This window comes from Corythoichthys intestinalis, chromosome 15 (assembly GCF_030265065.1).
Source record: "Corythoichthys intestinalis isolate RoL2023-P3 chromosome 15, ASM3026506v1, whole genome shotgun sequence".
NCBI classification, from domain to species: Eukaryota; Metazoa; Chordata; class Actinopteri; order Syngnathiformes; family Syngnathidae; genus Corythoichthys; species Corythoichthys intestinalis.
This window is the reverse complement of record NC_080409.1, coordinates 30222441-30239164: the sequence shown is the minus strand read 5'-3', so window position 1 is coordinate 30239164 and position 16724 is coordinate 30222441. Positions and strand designations below refer to the sequence as shown.

Below are 16724 nucleotides of genomic sequence, written 5' to 3'. Positions count from 1 at the left end.
ACAACTCAGCAACTGCTCGTAAAAGTCGAGCGTGCCCTCTCCTTCATTCTCGCATGATGCGTTCACGAAAAAAAAAAAAAAAAAAAACTGGGATCACAAAATTGAGTTCCCGACCCATGGTCTACAAGGTGTAGTAATTTTGAAATTTCCGGTTCAGAGGTAAACCTCACGGACTACGTCGTAACACACGAGGCTGCTCCTTTCTACATATGCATCGTTTACGCAAATGCCTTGTACGGACAGGTATAAAAATAGTCGGCAAAATACCATGGAGAAAATAATCTGTCCTAGTGTAGACGAAGCCTTGGTCTCTATCCCTCTATCTCAAAAATAGTGCTGGAACAGTTCAAATGTGAGCATTCACTCAATGGGTATTTGCTAACTGAATTTAGTCACAAGAGTAATGTGGCCCACTAGTGGCCACAAAACTAGTGACTATATGAAACGCTAATACAAATTTCACTCCGTCCAACCATAATGTTGGAAAGACTGGCAGAATGTCTTTGAAAAACATGTATTTTCTCACCTTGGTGACAAAGACCTTTCGCTTCTGACCCAGACGATGACAACGGTCGATGCACTGCTCCTCTGTGGCTGGGTTCCATGCCTAGAGTGGCACAAGTTTAGTTTTATTTTATGGTAGGAATAAAAAAAAAAAACTTCAAACACAAAAATATGTTACATAACATAAGCGAATTAAGTAGTGGTGCTGTGAGATCCAGATTTAATATTTTGTATGACTTCCATGGGCTTGAAGGACTGCATCCATGCGGTCTGGCAAGAATTCATACAATTTATTGATGAAGTCATCAGGAACATCAAAGAAAGCAGTCTGCATGCCTCCCAGAGTTCATCAACATTCTTGGGTTTCGTCTTTCATCCTACCCCAGACATGCTCAATGATATTCATGTCTGGTGACTGGGCTGGCCAGTCCTGGAGGATCATGATCTTCTTTGCCTTGAGGAACTTTGAGGTAGAGATTGAAGTATGCGATGGAGCGCCATCCTGCTTCAGAATTTGTCCCTTTTTATGGTTAGTAATGTAAGAGGCAGCTAAGATTTGTTGATATTTCAGACTATTTATGTTGCCTTCCACCGTGCAGATCTCTCGCACACCCCCATACTGGATGTAACCACAGACCATGATTTTGCAACCACCAAACTTCACTGTTTTCTGAGTGAATCTCGGATCCATGCGGCCTCCAGTAGGTCTCCTGCAATATTTGCGGCAACTGTGGTGTAATTCAAATGAAGATTCATCTGAAAAATCCACTTTTTGCCACTTTTCCAACGTCCATCCTTTTGACAGGCTGGGTCTTGGCAAATGCCATACGGTTTTTTAATTGTCTGCACCCTGAGAGAGAGTCTGAAATATCAACAAATCCTAGCTGCCTCTTACATTCCTAACCATAAAAAGGGACAAATTCTGCAGCAGAATGGTGCTCCACCACTTACTTCAATCTCTACCTCAAAGTTCCTCAAGGCAAAGAAGATCAAGATGCTCCAGGACTGGCCAACCCAGTCACCAGACATGAACAGGATGAAAGAGGAAGCATGGAAGACGAAACCCAAGAATGGTGATTAACTCTGGGAGGCATGAAAGACTGCTTTCTTTGATGTTCCTGATGACTTCATCAATAAATTGTATGAATCCTTGCCGAACCGCATGGATGCAGTCCTTCAAGCCCATGGAAGTCATACAAAATATTACATTTGGATCTCACAGCACCACTATTTAATTTTCTTATGTTATGCAACATATTTTTGTATTTGTACATTTTTTGTTCAATTTTCACACTTTCTGTAGGCGACAAAACTTTTGTCTTGCCAAAATTTGACCTTTATGTCTTCACTAAATGATAAATCTTTTTTCAGTGAATCAAGCATATTTTTGTACATTCATCATTTGGGAGGGTCTTAGCTTTCATATGAGCCATTTCTGAAACCAATTGACTAATTAAAAGTCAGGTTATTAGCAATTGTTTCTACAAAATAGATAAGTGACAAGACTTTTGTCAGGGACTGTATATAATGGCTGATATCGGCCCGATATATTAACAGACTTCCAATCGGAAACCACCCAAACGAAGTACAATTTGCTCTTAAATGCTTGAGAACCTCTTATTTGAACTACCAAAACAAGCAAAAGATACTGACCGGGTCCATGAGGAAGACGTGGGATGCGGCCGTGAGGTTGAGACCGACACCCCCGGCTTTGAGCGAGAGCAGCATGACTGTGGGGCTGTGGTGGGCGGCGCTCTGGAACTCTTGGATGACTTGGGTGCGCTTCTTTTGGGTCATGGTGCCGTCCAGGCGCACAAACCTGAAGCCATGCTCTCTAACATGCACAACGAAAGTTAACATCAGGCTTCGCTTGATGTCGGGCCTTTCGGACTCGCGGGGTTACCTGAGCGGCGTCTCCAAGATGGTGAGGAAGCGAGTAAATTGCGAGACCACCAGACACTTAGCGCTGCTGTCTTCCCACTGTAGACGGCTCAGGTTGTTAATCAATGCTTGGATCTGAAAGAAAAAAAAAAAGGCAGAAAGCTCAACACCGGTGCGAGTTTTGACTAGCCGATATATGGATTTTTTTTTTTTCATGCTAGGACATCGGCCGCTTTACAAGTAAAAAGCAGATATAAAGTTCGGGTGATGATTTTTGTTACTTGTAATTTTGCACCGCCGAGTGGTTAAAAGAAGCAACCACTTAACCTAGAAGCAAGCTGGCAGATTTTTTCAATGTTTCTGCCATCTATACATGACATAATGTAATTGGCGTTGTCTATCTAGAAAGTAATTGATTATGCTATGTAGATGTTAACTGCCACTGCTATGCAAGCGTGGATGCTATTTGCTATTGCTATTAGCTAACATTTTTAGCCATTGTTAATAGTGTTTGCGTTAACTCATTGGCTGCCATTGATGGCACTAGACGTCTAATTCATATTGACTGGGAAGGGCAAATGAATTGGACATCTTGCACCGTCATTGGCACTGAAAGCTGACAGTCTTCACAATTTTGGGGGCATTTACAGGTAGGGTTAGGCATCGTTTGAATTTGAATGGTTCCGTTTCAGATTCCACGTTTCGATTCTTTTAATAGGTAGGGTAAAAAAATTGCATAGTTTATATCAATTATCCTTGCTATGAATTTCTCACAGGGCTATTTTTAACTTGTATATAAATATCAATCTCTGAACTTGAATATGATGAAGTTTCTATCCACAGGACTGCACTTTCACAAATATATTTTTCAAAAGCTCACTGAGAAAACATTTACACATATTCTTTTGCCTATGTTTTAGAGTATCTTATGCTGCAGGCATTTATTGTATTGAATCGTTGCATTGAGGAGGGCGCTGTAACGTGTATGGGTGAAGGCGTCCTCTTCACTAAACAGCGTTACTGTTGTGTATGAGGACTAAGGATTCAGCTGATTTTGCGGATTAATATGTTTCTTTTTCGCATCACGCCAGCCAAACGGCTGCAGAAAAATCTTGCTTTAAGAGGGAGAGGCGTGTGCGCCTTTTTGGAGTTTCAAAAGGTTCCCATTCACCTTGGATATTGGCCAAAACAAGCCCTACTACTGTGGGACTATTGGACTTACGAGGAAGTGAGTAAACATCTTGTTTTGTATTATGTCAAATACAAATACAGCGATTACAAAGTAAAGACTACAAACTTTCTTTAAATAAAGGACTACTTACGTTTGATCATTGATGGGCATATTAAAAGCTCTCCTCATGCAAATTAGCTGCACGTTAGCTGCACAACAACTGCAGCCGCCCTCCTCCGCAGAACGAACTGTAAATTGCTCTCCGACGGGCGGTTTGCCGATCCGCGAAGACAATCGACAACCCAGTCGTCATGTCAAATAATCCGGGCTAGTTATGTGTGATTTTCTGCTTCGATGACTTTGAAACATCACTCGGTTCGGGTTAGCATGTGGTGTAGCTGTCACGCCTCTTGGTTTGTTTACATTCTCCGAAGCCGGGGAAGGGAAATGACATGATGTAGGTGTCATAAAATATCGTTCGGGAGGTGCGACAGTAAAGATGAAGTCGACAGTTTTGACCATTATGGAGTAATTTTGCCATGTCGTCCTGAATAAGTGCATTTTTATTATTTCATATTCCATTTAGTACAAGACTTATTTGTCATGACCATGCCATTTATTTAGCAATTGGGGAAAATACTTGGATAAAAAGAATATCCTGTAGAAATATTGAAGTAAAGAGACAGAAACAACGACATTTTGCAGCTCTCTTCGTCGTGTTTTCCTCGTTGTGAATAGTTCCCCCCTCGACGGGCTGACTGGTCCTTCTCAAGCCATTTATTTAGCTATTGGGGAAAAATACTTGGATAAAAAGAATATCCTGTAAAAATATTGGAGTAGAGAGACTGAAACAATGACATTTTGCGGCTCTCTTCGTCGCGTTTTCCTCGTTCTGAATAATTCCCCCTCAATGGGCTGAATAGTAAAACTGATGAGCCCAGTCACCCGCTGACGTCATCCACCTGTTGGGGACGCTAGAGTCCTATAATGGTAGGCGTGGCTAACCGGCAAATTAAAAGACTAATTCTCGTCATCTGCGCTTTGCTAAATTGTTGTATGTAGTCGAATCGTCTCAAAATATGATTGTAATTCACATAATAATGCTATTTAGGACTTTTTTTCTCCTGTCGTATGCTTTTTAAGTTTGATTTCTTTCTAAACTGATATACTGTTCATCCGTCCACAAGATGTCACTATTGTAACTCTGGACTCTACAGTTTTTCTAGTTTCTAGTTCAGTTTTTGCTATGTGCGCTTGGCTTCCCCTAGTGGTAACTTACTGGAAGCAGCAGGCAAAAATAACATTACTGTACAGACGCTACACACCTCCTCTACTACACTACACAACGTTGGGAACCCTTGATAAAACAAAATCTGTAAGTTTACACGTTTTAAAAGAAGGTCTGATATCATTTCGGTGTGTTTATTCTGTTACTTTGTTGTCATTTATGTGAAGCGAAGCAACATGTTTTTGTGCTAAGCTAAATTAGCCACTTCATTTGGTTTGATCATAATAGAGCTAGTCTTCATGTGGCTGCTTCTTCGTGGTGTTTGGCAGCTATTTTATGGTCGCCAGTCTGGGCATTAAAACTTCAAATTGAAACTTTCGGGAGGAAAAATCCGGGAGAACCTGAGTGTTAGTCCCGGATCCCATCGATGCTCAATGCCCAACCCTATTTAGAGGTCACTTTCTGTTCATGTTAGGGCATTTACAGCTCACCTCCTGTTGATTTAGAGTTAATTCGTATTCATTTTAGGAAATTCACAGGTTCTGTTCTTTAACCCAAAATCAACAGAAAGTGACTCATAAATACCCCTATATCAACAGAAAGGGAATCAGAAATGCCCCTAAATGAATAGCAAGTGACTAAAAATCAAAAGGAAGTGACCCACAAATGATCCCAAATTAACATTGGCTACCATTGACGGCTATGGACGTCTGATCCGTTTGAATTGGGACAGATGGCAGCTCGTTCATTCGGTGCCACCCTCCCACTTCAAACGGATTGGATGCTCTTGTGATAAACATTTCAATTCAAAGAGGAAGCATGAAAAGACCTGGTTTCTCTTTTATTTTTTCTTTGTATTGTAGAATATCGCAGAATGATTTCCTCACCTGTGCATCAATTATTGTTGTATCGTGATATAATCGTTAGTAGGAGTGGGAACCGCTTGGTACCTCACGATACGATTTGCGATACAAAGCTCACGATAACGATGATCTGACGATATGTTTATCAATTATATTGGTCAGTAAATCATTCTAGGATATTCTACGAACAACTAATGAACAGAAAAACAAGCTTCTGCTATGAATTGGAATGAGTTTACCACTAGTAGACGTTCAATCCATTTGAAGTGGGAGGGATGGCAGCGAATGAACGACCTCCCACTATGGCCGTCAGTGACAGCCAATGCCAGGTAATGAGGTAATTTTGGGCCATTTAGCTCATTTGCTCCCAAAAACGTATGATTACGTTCTATTTTTAATTGTTTCAGAGTCCCAAAGAAAATGTCTTTTACGTTTTTTTTTTTTTTTCTCCAAAAAGACATCTCTGGGTTCTGATTCAATTGAGCTCCGAAGCACAAAGCTGAAAATCCATTTTAAAGCAATAAAACTGGCCACTGGAGGGCAGTAGCCCATTTGGTAAAACCCGCAACCCTATTCAACGGCAACGAGAGGCCAAGCTGCAAAGCCTGGGCGCCAGCGGAAGACGATCGATTGGATGCCAGGCGGCGGACGACCGAGCAGAACGACCGGGACCTCTAGATGCCGTTGAGCTCGTGCTGCTCGCGAGCAGAGCCCGCAGAGACTCAAAAAATTCATCTTTGAGACAGGCAACAATGAGGTAAAGGTTTAACCATCTCTCAGTTCAATAGTTTAGTTATGTGTAAATAAATTGTTACTTTGCTATCAAAAGCTCCATTTGTCTTGTTGTTTCTGTTATTTTGTAAAAGGAAAACATTATTCAGACGTTTGGGATGTACCTAAAGCAAAAAATAGCTGTGTTGAAGTCGAAGTTATGTTTGAAATGTATGCTTTCACAAAAAGCTCGATTTCTCCGTTTTTTCATCAGAAATTGGAAAATTGCTCAAACTAAGCTATTTTCTAATGCTGATTTCTAAAGAATGGAAAAAGATATGAACTTCCTTTGACTTTTTTTCTGCTGAAAGAAGAGAATCGAATCCTTCTTTTGGTAGGTTTCATGTTTATATAGTAATAGAACAGAATTTTCTGTGGGCCTTGCAAGATCAGTCAAAATCCAGTAAAACGGCCGGGAGCGAAGGGCCTTGCTCTGGTGAAAATGGCTGGGAGTGAATGAGTTAAGGTCATTTACCTGTTGATTTTCAGTTACTTCCTGTTGATTTTGGGGTATTTTATGGGTCGCTTCCTGTTTATTTTGAGTTACAGAACAGGAAGTGACCTGGGAATCACCCAAATGAATAGGCAGTGACTCAAACTCAACAGGACATGACCTGTAAATGCCCTAAAATGAACAGCAAGTGACCAGTAAACGCCCTGAAAATTGAGCAGAATAACTGTAAATGCTCTGGTTTCCAATGAACAAATGTTCACAGTCTAAATGGATTGGGTGTCGAGCACCACCAAGGCAGGTGTAGAGTTAACTGAGACACTATTATGGTGGAAGATTTTGGTAGCAACTTATCGGTTCCTTTCTTTTTTCTTTTTTTTTAAATTGACACCTTTTTAAAAATGATCTCGATTCTTGGCAGGAGCATATCGATAACCTTTTGGGATACAAAGTATCACGATATATCACCATTTCGATATTTTGTCACAGCCCTAATCGTTGGCTTTATATTACAAATCGTGTTGTATCGTGCTTTACCTTTGAGCTGGTCCTCCACTTTCCAGGACTTCTTCCTCCAATCTCTTCACCCGCTTCTTCTTGTGGGAACTCCACCAGCTCGCAGATTTTGATGTCACTTCGACAAAGAGGGCAGCGTGCACTTTCCTGCGTACACACAATCACCAGTAAGTCTCGGTGGATTCGCATCAATTCTGAGCATCGGGAAAGGGCGCGTACCTGCTCGGTACCGATGACCTGAGCGATGCAGGGCCGACAGTAGACGTGAGCGCAGTGCGTGATGACGGGCAGGCGCACAGAGTCTAGGCACACTGAGCACTCCTCGTCCGAGCCGCTGGCCAAGACCAGGCGCAGCTTCTCGATCAGGCGCTCGCGAAGCTCAGTCGGCGTGGTCGCCACGCCTGCGTGCCCTGCATAAAGGAAAAGACCGTGCTTTTTACTTTGTTGATGTAGAGCAAGCAGTTGTCCTAAATAGTTTAAAATTGTCTCCAAAAATTACACTTTTCTCAGTTCAAGTTTATTTCCATTTTCCTGAATAATTAAAAGATCTTACAGGGCTTCTGACACACAATTAAAATTAAAGTTAGCGACTCATGATAACAAAATGTCTACACGTGTAAATTATGAATTTTAAAATAAAGACTTCTTCAAAAAAAAAAAAAAAAAAAATATATATATATATATATAGATATATATATAATATATAGTTAATCCTATAATATATAATAGTGCCGTCTGATTTTTTCAAAAAATCTCTCTAAAAAAAAAAAAATTATGTTCCCGTAATTTTTTTTTTGTTTTTTGTTTTTAAACTAAATCAGCACAGTCATAATTGTTGTCGTCTGACGACACGAGAACAAGATGAAAATTTGCCATAGTTTCCGTCAAAAATCTGAATGTGTGATATTTTCTTATTGTATGTGTAGTTACAAAGCATTTAGCAGTGTTTGGTCGTGTCACTCATGTGACGTGCTGCTCCTCCACCCCCGACTCCCCTGCCCCACACACCCTTACTCACCGGCCCCCTGTGCCCATTCCAGGCTCATTTTGTGGTTCTGCTTGGTAAGTTTGCTTTCTTATCGTGGCTAGATATGCCATGTTGCTTTAGCCTTTAAAGGTCTACAACACACGCAACTAACTTGTAGCGTTAGCATAGTGTTTGCGTTAGCATTAGCATTTAGCGCGGTGACTGTCTTCTTAAACTTTTGGAAAACATTTTACATACAGTTCTAGGTGAAGTTACCGTATTTTTCGGACTATACATTGCAGTTTTTTTTTCATAGTTTGGCTGGGGGTGCGACTTATATTCTGGAGTGACTTATGTATGAAATTATTAACACATTATTATATCATTTCACATGTTATTTGGGTGTTTTGGAGTGACACTGATGGTTTGATTCGGGTTAGCACTTGTTAGCATGTTCTTTATGCTATTATTAGTTAGTTAGTTTGGTTAGGGTTAGCACTTGATAGCATGTTCTTTATGCTATTATTAGTTAGTTATTAGTTATCTGAATAACTCTTAATAGCTATGTTACGCTAACAAACCGGCCACGTTTGCATTTCGTTGCTCATGCATCATATAGCATTATCATACTGTACACTTATTCAGCATGTTGTTCTCTATTGTATTTTTATTTTAAATTGCCTTTCAAGATGACATTTCTGTTCTATGTGTTGGATTTCATCAAGTAATTCCCCCAAAAAAGCGACTTATACTCCTATGCGACGTATAGTCCGAGAAATACAGTAATTATTTGCAAATAATGTGCTGTTTTGCTGCTGAGGGTGTATTATCATCATGAAAATGGTGTTCCTGTAGACTAGTTATGTGCTTGTCTGTTATGTTCATTCGAAATTGTTGGAAATCTTTTATTTATTCATGTATTCATGGACTAAAACTTTTGAAGCCTACAGACGCAAAATATTTTGAGAATTGTCGACTAAAACTAGACGAAACATAAGTTTTCCTTGGCTAAAACTAGACAAACACATTTTGAAATGACAAAAATTAAAATGGCTGCCAAAAACAATATGTTGGATAAATTACCATATGATTTTCTAAAGAACTACAGTATACTTCTCAAAACCTTCACCTTAAATAACCTTGGATGTTGAATTCAAATTATGCTAAAATATAACCTAATAATTCTTTAAACATAAAAAAATATCCTTATAAACCTGTCATAATATAACCGACAAAAACTCCTTTAAGAAAAAAGATTTTATTCGCATGAGTTGCATGCAAATCTAGAAAAATATAGTAAACTCTACCATAACTTCAAAAAATACACTCCTGCCTTTTTTCTCATGAAATGCCAACATAGTATTTTCTTGCGTACCTGCATCTACAGCGGTGTTCGCCAGCAAGTCAGGATGACAGCAGTGCTGTCGCAGCCTCATCAAGATAGCCAAGACGTCTGCATAATTTCTCAAAACTGTGCCTTCAGCAACATATCTACACCCAAAAATTATAGCCATCAACACAAATTCAAACATTCATGACGAGAAGAAAAATATTACCGTATTGGCCCGAATATAAGACGGCCCTGATTATAAGACGACCCCCTCTTTTACAAGACTGAAGTTTGAAAAAAGACTTTTTGAACACCAAACAAATTTTGATACAGAAAATAATTACAGTACATCTGAAACAAATTATTATAACAATATATTTGAGAGAAAAAGCATGTTATTTTGCCTCATTCAAATCTTAATATATGAACATTTAAATACGTAAACTAAAGTGCAATCCCATTCGTAAATGAATGGCTTCTGGTTTTTGAAATGTAAATAAACCAATCTATTGTGATAAAACAACAAAATTGCAATAACAGCATTAACCATCAAAGTGAAGTCTAACTGTAACTGTAGTCTTGACACAAATCTGAATAAGGAAAAACATTGCAATAAAATAATGCAAACCAGGTAAACTAGTAGCTGAGAGTTGTCATGACAGTACATCGCTTCATTGATATCTGGCGCCATCTAGCGTCCTGAATGGGGAGAGTAGCTGAGATCTGTCATGACAGAACATCGCTTCAATGATATTTGGCATCATCTAGCATCGTGAATGGGTATAATGTCTAGACCGCGAATATAAGACGACCCCCTCTTTTTCAGTCTTATTTCAATGCAAAAAACACCGTCTTATATTCGGTCCAATACGGTAGTATTGAAGGAATATATTTTCATTTTATGTATAATTATACATATTCATTCATTGTTCTTTTAGTCTTCAGGCTTGTTCGGAAAGTTCTCAAAAATACGTTGAGGTGGACATTGGTTGCCATGGTTCAGCCTCAGAAGCTGGATGAACTATATAAAACTCCCCAACTCGTCCCCCAGAGCACAAGCCTTTTTTTCTTATTCTATCAATCACCCAGGAGGCGGGGGCTGTCTTACAATGTGTTCTCTTTTAATTTGATACATTACTCCATGTTTTATTCATGATTGTTATTTTAATTTCTTAGGAATTGTGTTGTCATCATATCTTCATATTTTGTAGGAGAACATTGTTGCTATTAATTCATTGGCCCTGTTGACTACAGCAGAAAATCATTTTTTAAAAAACTGGTGGTAAAAGTATATTACTGGCCAAACCTGCTAATAGTATGTCTTCCTTCATTGCGTGCCTGTTCGTACTCCTCGCGCTCCGCTGCGCTTAACTCCACCTGCTCCACGCACACACTCTTCTCAGGCAGCGTGACCAGCGGACGTCCATCCAACTCACTGTTCTTTGTGCGCCGCAGCGTGATGCACTTAATCAATGTCTGGAGGTTCCTAACAAACAATTGTTGGCAATTTCACATGGATTTTCTCATTTTTCTACTTGTGTAACGTTCAAACTAGATTTAAGAAAAATATCTAATTGTGTTTTTTTTCTTGCTGATACTGCATTTTAGATTTTCTTCAGTTTTGGGTGCAAAATGCACTAAGTCATATTTACAAACATGAAATAAAATTGCATTATGCAATCACAAAAAATGCTAACTACCGTACTTTTCACACTATAAGGCGCACCTGACTATAAGCCGATACCCACCAAATTTGGCACGAAAACGGCATTTGTTCATAGATAAGCCGCACTGGACTACTAACCTCAGCTGTCCTCACTGTATTATGGGAAATTTACAGCAAAATATATTAACCGGTAACACTTTATTTGACAGCGGCATCATAAGATTGCCATAAGACCCAATAAACCACCATGAAGCTTTGAACTAATTGGCTGCAAAGCGCCATTGCTTCAAGAAGCTTCATTTGGCCATCAGTGCTCCCTTGTGGGAGACAGTCAACCTCTACTGCCACCACTGTTGTTGTCCAACATGCCTCCTAGCATGCATTGCAGTGCTACAGAATCACAACTCAAGTTCTGTGGTAATTATTTCTTCAGTTACTGTTCCAGTTGTTTCATTACTTATTAGTTATGGTATTTGGTAACAATTTATTTGACAGTGGTGCCATAAGACTGTCATAGGACAATCATTGATACTGTCCTGTAGAGGTGTGCAAAATTTCCGATTCTTAGATTATTCGCGATTCGGCCGTGGAAGATTCGAGAACGATTCACAAACATCCAAATTCCGATTATTGAAATATGCCAAGTAAAGCAGAAGTACGACACACTCAGTGCGCCGCGCGGTCTTCGGTACGCAATTAGAGACGGAGCGAGAGTAGCTAAACATCATGCTTCTCATTACCCGGCCCCTCGGGTAACGCCAATGCTCAACTCACGGCTCTAGCACAACTCATGCCACGAGAGATAAAAAAAAAAACAACAACGTACCTGACTGCTGCCGAAAAACTGCTACAAGCCACATTATGTTACGGTAGATATCATTTATATAGGACTAGATGCATTATAGCTTCGGTATCGTTACCAGCACATCTACAAAAAACTAGATGCGGGCGTTGGTAACGGCCGCCATCTTAAAGCAGTACACTTCCCTGCAAGGCTGTTGTTGCGAACCTTCCAAGTGAACCTAATTAACTTTTTATCTAAAATACTCCTAAATCGCTTGAATCTATCTTTAAAATAGTTTTAAAACTTTTACATGTTGAAAGTAGACAAAAGAGAAATTATGGAATTACAGGAGCAATTTTAACAACTTTAACGGTTGATTCACAACATTAAATTAATTGAAAGTAGTTTAAAGCTGCTGATATAGAATGGGGACTGGAGTTTTTTATTTACTGTTATTTTTGTATATTTGTTTACTGCTATATGTTAACTTGATACTGAAATAGTAGTTTGGTTTAGCCTGAGAGGATTTTTGAACAATTTTGGAACTAATGTACAAAACAAATGAAAAAAAAAAAAAAAAAAAAAAAAAAAAAAAAAAAAAAGGAGTGGGGTGTATCAATAATCGTTTTATAATCGAATCGGAGCCTCTGAATCGTAATCGTAATCGAATCGTTAGGTGCCCAAAGATTCCCAGCTCTACTGTCCTGAGCATTAATGAATGCTTATAACATATGTATTTAGTGTTATCCGGCAAATTATCTCACTTTTGAATGGATGTAAAAGATCCAAGCTGGACATAAATGGAGTTAGTGACGTAATTTGCCAGATGACACTTACTATTCTATTCTACTCTATGACATGAGCATTCAGTAAGGCCCATGATTGTGTCATGTCATAATTATGACGGTTTTATGACAGTGTTATGACACCGCTGTCAAATAAACTGTTACCTATTAAGTTATGTGTGTTATCAAGCGTAATTACATTTTTAGGTAAGAAATATGTTTTTTTTTAATAAGATCTAAGCAGTGAATTTTTTTTCTAGTCACATCTGAGATGCAATTGTTGGCTGTTTTCAACAATGTACATCGAAAATAAAGACACTGATTGACTGAAAATGGTTCAATATTGGATTAAATGTCTTTTCTCATGTATATTTATAATTTCTCTTTACCTAAAAAAAAAAAAAAAGTTTTATCCGATTACTCGATTAATCGATAGAATTTTCAGTCGATTACTCGATTACTAAAATATTCGATAGCTGCAGCCCTAATCCAAACATTCAAGCAGTGCTGATAAAGTTGATATTTTACGTGGCTTTAAAGACACCGCGTGATTGATCACGCCGGCGTGATCATACAACTCAGATGGTTAACAATAGAACGCTTAAGTAGCCTACAGATTATGGATGTCGTAATTGGCTGATTATCGGAGGGCGGGTCATCCATTGTTAACACGTAATCAAAACTAGCTTTTTGACTTTTAAAATGGGAAAATCTTAGCTTTACGATTAAGAACCATGTTAGGAGTGTTTGCAAAAACGTTTTTTATGTATTGTGAAATATTAAGGCAATTTAATGAGTAATTGGAGTGCAATTCTTACATATGGCTCTTTTAAGAATAATTTTGTGTCTCCAAGTCTAGACACCTATCTTACGTAAGAATAAAGTTGCATTGAGTTGTGAAAGACAAAACGGATGTCATCACGTTATGCACTTCCTGTTTAGCATCTTCTAAACGAAACCACAAGCATGGTTTCCGCTCCATGTCCACTGCCTGTACACGTGTATAGATGTTGCGTTATGTCTGTAATCAAATCAGATCAGTTTATATATCCATTTCCTAAAACCTGAGAGGGAATTTATAAAATGTGTTCGTCAGACAGAGGATTAATGTTTTTTATTTATGCTTAAAATTCGCAATAGGTCGTGTTTAGTCTTACAAGCTAAGGGTTGGCGTTTGAGTAGCAATGAGTTTGTAAGGTTGCTAATGTTAAGATGTTGACTCTTTCCTTAAATCATATTGAAATAAAATATTTTGTGTGCTCCCAGACTCTTCAGCTCGTGAATAGCCCCAATGACGTCACACTTATTTGTGTGTCCATCCATGGGTAGTGTTTTAAATAAAAAGTGAGATTTGCATTCAAGCCTAGTTGCTTCATTGATAAATGATTAAAGATGCCTTACTTCAGACCGTTTCTGTCGCCTTGCATCACGGGCCTCTGAATAACCCGATTCCACCACTCCCTCACATCAAACGGCTTGAGGCGCAGGAAGGCTAGCAGCATCCACAGGTCCTTGACACTGTTCTGAATGGGTGTGCCTGGATTGGAACAATGGACAGCGGCCGTGAGTTCGAGTGCGTGTCGGTGGCGCTGCCGTGTCGGCTGACAGTGACACTCAGTTGCGGGCAGACCTCCGCCACGTTGGAATAATCCAGATTGGGTTGGTCTGTCTAGCAAGTCAAAGAATACTCGGCAAAGAACAGCTGAAAAAACACAGATTTGCATGCATTGGAACAGGACTTGAGTACAGTCAAAGATTCCTCTAGTACAGTGCTTCTCAATTTTTTTCGGTTAAGTCCCACCCCTCGGATCCAACACATTTTCGTTATGAACTCAAGCAGTTTATGAGCGATAGTGTGCATTTGTAAACAGTAAAAACACATTTTACTCCATCTCCCAACAGTCACAGTGAAGCTGAGGGCTACATAGCATTAGGCCTGTCGCGATAAAAACTTAGTAGGCGATATTTGTCTCATAAATTATAGCTGATATGCGAGATTATTGCACGTTTGTTTTTTTCTAATCAATAAACCACTAATATAGTGACAATACATCCTAATAAATCATCTATTCAAATGCTATAAATTGTTATTCTTGAATAAAACAAACTATATTAAAATTTATAAATATCTTTTAAAAACACAATGCATAATGAGTCATTTTAAAGCTAGTTAAATGCAAAATATGAAATAGGTGAGAAACCCAATGTCATTTTGTTGTCTGCCAATTAGAGCCCATTAAAAGTGTTAATTTGATCCAAAATGACTTATCTTGTCCTGCAATGTGCACATTTAACAAATTAAAATATCATTTATTACATCATATTACCATTACCAACAATTTTTCATCTGAAGTATATGCGATTGCATCTAGAAATCTGAACATGTGCTTTTATTTTGAAATGTTCACCGGAAGTACATTTGCTAAGCCAAAAATGGTAAGCTTTACACACAGAAAAAACAAACAAAAAAAACAAACAAAGGGCCCTTTCCTTTCGTCAAGCGTGTAGCGTCAGTAATAGATTTCTTCTTTAGTTAGCATCGCTTGCAAATTATTTAATCCAGCGAGTTTTCATGTTTTGAAGTGTTATCTTATAACTGCAATTTTGCATTGTGGAGAAGACTTCCAGTGTTTTATGGCAGGCTAAAGTGGTTAATACATAGTCTTTTTTCTATTAGCGTCAATGTAGCAATGATAATATTTTACAATGTTTGATGTAGAAGTGTCTGAACTTTAATTCTACGGCGTTTCGATGGCCAATAAACATCTGTGAAAGCTACTTTCTCATTCAATCAACATGCATGCATGTGCATGTGTACACGCACGTACAAATGCATGCACGCAGTGACAAATCGCAGCAGGGAAAATTACCGCCCTCATTTTTATTTACCGTGCTATAATTTGACTTATTATGACATATCGCGACAGGCTTACAGAGCATTCAAGTTCTGTCTTTCTCCACCTTTTGATCCTTTATTTATTCATGTAGTCGGTTGAAGGTTTGTCAATTGGATCTCCCACTCTGTGCTGCATGTGTATGTAACCTACGTACATAAATACCTGACACAGAGCGCCAATACTCCCAGCGCACTTTGCCAAAAAGAGCACCATTGCAATCTACTGCAGTGAATGTGTAATTACACATTATTCTAGTACAGCATAAAAAGGCATGTTCACTCGCATCCATCCTAGAATAGACAACGCGCACCCCAGTGGGCCCAACAGCTTGAGAAGGACTGCTCTAGTGGTATATACTTTTTAGCAATAAAACAATTTTTGATTATCATTTGTGCCCATTTCAACATTGATTGCCATTGACGGCCATAGATGTCCTGCTAAGCTGGGCAATTAATTGATAATTAAAAAACAAAAACAATCAAATGACTGTTTTGGGTTGTAATTTGTAAAAATAAAAATAAAATAAAATTAAATAAAAAAAAAAAAAAAAAAAAAAAAAGGAAATCTAGCAAGCATTTGTATGAATACGGTACATAATTCCCAAAGAAAGATTTTTCTGAGTGGAGTTATTACTTTGTATTTGGGGCTGACAGTGCAAATATGAGGAGAGAAAAATATAATGTAAGACAGATGTTTTGCATTACTGTAATTTTCGCACTATAAGGCACACCTGACTATAGGCCGCTACCCTCCAAATTTGGCACGAAAATGGCATTTGTGCATAGATAAGCCGCACCGGACTATAAGCCTTAGCTGTCCTCACTGTATTATGGGAAATTTACAGCTAAAGATATTAACCGGTAACACTTAATTTTGACAGCAGCATCATACGACTGCCATTAACACCCAA

At 38.7% G+C, this 16724-nt stretch overlaps 1 protein-coding gene across 6 annotated transcripts in view; it reads right to left on the bottom strand.

Annotated features, from left to right (window-relative positions):
- Nucleotides 1-16724, bottom strand: part of hltf (helicase-like transcription factor) — a 32770-nt gene that overhangs the window by 4168 nt on the left and 11878 nt on the right. For 5 of the 6 annotated variants that reach the window (XM_057859380.1, XM_057859381.1, XM_057859378.1 and 2 more), the window contains 9 exons: nucleotides 14548-14619; nucleotides 14319-14454; nucleotides 10989-11168; nucleotides 9728-9843; nucleotides 7605-7795; nucleotides 7407-7532; nucleotides 2408-2520; nucleotides 2158-2338; nucleotides 527-607 (listed from right to left, as the gene is read on the bottom strand). In XM_057859380.1, coding sequence (XP_057715363.1) covers nucleotides 527-607; nucleotides 2158-2338; nucleotides 2408-2520; nucleotides 7407-7532; nucleotides 7605-7795; nucleotides 9728-9843; nucleotides 10989-11168; nucleotides 14319-14454; nucleotides 14548-14619 — 1196 coding nt within the window. The remainder of the gene's footprint in view (nucleotides 1-526; nucleotides 608-2157; nucleotides 2339-2407; nucleotides 2521-7406; nucleotides 7533-7604; nucleotides 7796-9727; nucleotides 9844-10988; nucleotides 11169-14318; nucleotides 14455-14547; nucleotides 14620-16724) is intronic. The other variant, XM_057859382.1, reaches the window with a different exon arrangement.